At 50.6% G+C, this 2,727-nt stretch overlaps 1 protein-coding gene across 7 annotated transcripts in view; it reads left to right on the top strand.

Annotated features, from left to right (window-relative positions):
* The window catches only part of APOL1 (apolipoprotein L, 1), a 43,971-nt gene extending 41,250 nt beyond the window's left edge, over positions 1 to 2,721 (top strand). For all 7 annotated transcript variants that reach the window (XM_011978948.1, XM_011978952.1, XM_011978954.1 and 4 more), the window contains one exon: positions 1,328 to 2,721. In XM_011978948.1, the coding sequence (XP_011834338.1) occupies positions 1,328 to 2,240 (913 nt within the window). In that variant the 3' untranslated portion in view covers positions 2,241 to 2,721. The remainder of the gene's footprint in view (positions 1 to 1,327) is intronic.
* Positions 2,722 to 2,727: the final 6 nt, after the last annotated feature.

Raw genomic sequence — 2,727 nt, 5'->3', positions numbered from 1 at the left:
CACGATTGTGGTTTATCACACAGAAAGAACACAGATTAAAATCAGCCTAAGGAAGAGACACACAGGGCAGAGTCTGGGAGGGTTTCAGGTGTGAAGCTTCATTGTCCTCAGGATGCTGTGATCTCCTGCGTCAACGTGGGACAAGATACATGGGGTGCTGCCAATCAGGGAAGCTCACCCAGTTAAGGAAACATTCCTGTGAATCACATGAAATCAGGAAGGAAGCCTTTATTCAGGATGGTTGTTACAGGGGAGGGAGACCGAGTCCAGCTCCAAACACAGTAAAGACAGAGAGGGAGTCACAGCCAACACCAGGGTGAGGGGCGGCAGATGGAACAGGACTGACAGGAGACACCAGAGTGTGATGTTCCTGCCAAACTGGCCTAACAGGATTCTCACTAAAGGCAGGTCAGACACTCACCCATCAACGGTGGGAGTGAGGAGCATGATCAGATAGCAAAGGGTGCTCAGACAGCAAGCAGGGAGGACCCTCCCTAAACCGACTTGGGGAGATTCTTGATGAGCTGGGCAGTGCAGTTCCAGCAAGCAGTGGGTGGGTGTGGAAGGCCAAGTTCGGCGCCTAGTGGAGAAGAAGCTCAGAAGCGCCCCGCTGGAGCTGGTCAAGGAGAACGTCTTTCTCAACCCATGCCTTAGTGTCCAGAATATTTGCTGGGGTTGGATCACAAGCTGCCCTCATGGCTGACCTGGAGTCTCCAGCCCCTCCCTGAGGTCTCACACCTTTAGTCCCCAGGTCCTCTGGAAGTCAGGAAAGACACCAAATAGCCCCAAACCCCATCATCCATCACATTGCTGTACTGTCCCGTGGCCAAACCACCAGGCAAAGAAAGATGTTCCTACCAGGCAGGACACTCCAGGAGCCTGGAGATCACTTCCCAGGAGCTGAGGACAAAGGGAAGGCCTCTCTTTGGGAAAAGTTCATGCTTCACTTTGCTGCCATCCTGGGAATAAGGTGTCTTTGTCCCACTCTCACGGCTCTTTGTTCATCTGCAGAGTTTTCCCCTCTCCAAACACTTTGGCAATCACAGTGTTGACCTGCCCTTGAGTGAGGCGGCATCTTTATCAAACACCTACCACGAAAGAGCATCTGAGATGCCTTTAAGATATTTATTTCCATATGGAATAAGTACTGAGGGGTATCGATGATGAACAAAGCATGTTTGAGCTTAAATTCTCTTCATTTGTAAAATTTGTTTCTATTTGATTGATAGTGAGAGCTCTGCACTTTACACAGGATAGAGATCGCATGGAGCCGATTTCACAGACAGGGGAACTGCATTTCTTAATCCTTTAAACTTTCCTTGTGCAGGGATGAGGCAGATGAGCTCTATAAAGCTCTGAACAAGCTTATAAGACACATGGTCATGAAAGACAAAAACTGGCTCGAAGAAGTCCAGCAGCACAGAAAGCGGTTTTTGGAAGAGTTTCCTCGGTTGGAAAGGGAGCTTCAGGATAAAATAAGAAGGCTCTGCGACCTTGCAGGTGAGGTTCAGAAGGTCCACAAAGGCGCCACCATCGCCAATGCGTTCTCCAGCACTCTCGGCGTTGCCTCTGGTGTCCTGACCTTCCTCGGCATGGGTCTGGCACCCTTCACAGCGGGGAGCAGCCTTGTGCTCTTGGAACCTGTGACGGGGTTGGCAATCGCAGCCGCCTTGACCGGGATTACCAGCGGTAGCGTGGAATACGCAAAGAAGCGGTCGGCACAAGCCGAAGCCCATGAACTGGTCAACAAAAGCCTTGACACGGTGGAGGAGATGAACGAGTTTCTGTATCACAACATACCCAACTTTATTTCCTTACGTGTCAATCTTGTCAAATTCACAGAAGACACTGGGAAGGCCATCCGTGCCATCAGGCAAGCCAGAGCCAACCCTCACTCAGTACCACATGTCCCAGCCTCACTCCACCGGGTCACTGAGCCAGTCTCAGCTACAAGCTTTGAAGAGATGGAGAGAGTTGGAGAGATGGAGAGAGTTGGAGAGATGGAGAGAGTTGCTGAATCCCTCACCACGGAGGTGATCAGAGGAGCCAAGATCGTTGATAAGGTCTTTGAAGGCGCCCTTTTCGTGCTGGATGTAGTCGGCCTCGTGTGCCAGTTAAAGCACTTACATGAGGGGGCAAAGTCAAAGACAGCTGAGGAGCTGAAGAAGGTGGCTCAGGAGCTGGAGAAGAAGCTAAACATTCTCAACAAGAAGTATGAGACTCTGAGCCAAGAACCGTGACCACAGGGCAGGGCAACCACCAGGGGAGAGATGCCTGGGACGGGCCAAGACAAAATGCAAACTTTTTTTTTTTTTTTTTTTTTTTTGAGCCATAGTCTTGCTCTGTCGCCAAGTTGGAGTGCAATGGTGCGATCTCAGCTCACTGCAACCTCCACCTCCTGTGTTCAAGCAATTCTCCTGCCTTGGCCTCCCAAGTAGCTGGGACTACAGGCGCCCACCACCACGCCCAGCTAATTTTTGTATTTTTAATAGAGATGGGGTTTCACCATGTTAGCCAGGATGGTCTCTATCTCCTGACGTCTTAATCCACCCACCTCAGCCTCCCAAATTACTGGGATTACAGGCGTGAGCCACCGCCTTTGGCCCAAACCCAAACATTTTATTAGGGGGATAAAGAGGGTGAGGTAAAGTTTATGGAACTGAGTGTCAGTGACTTTGGCATTTCTGCAGCTGAGTACAGCAGGGGAGGGGTTAATGCAGATGGCAA

The sequence above is a fragment of the Mandrillus leucophaeus genome, unplaced genomic scaffold, assembly GCF_000951045.1.
Source record: "Mandrillus leucophaeus isolate KB7577 unplaced genomic scaffold, Mleu.le_1.0 Scaffold2, whole genome shotgun sequence".
In the NCBI taxonomy this organism is placed as follows: Eukaryota; Metazoa; Chordata; class Mammalia; order Primates; family Cercopithecidae; genus Mandrillus; species Mandrillus leucophaeus.
The sequence above is the reverse complement of the archived record's forward strand: the minus strand, read 5'-3'. Positions and strand labels throughout refer to the sequence as shown.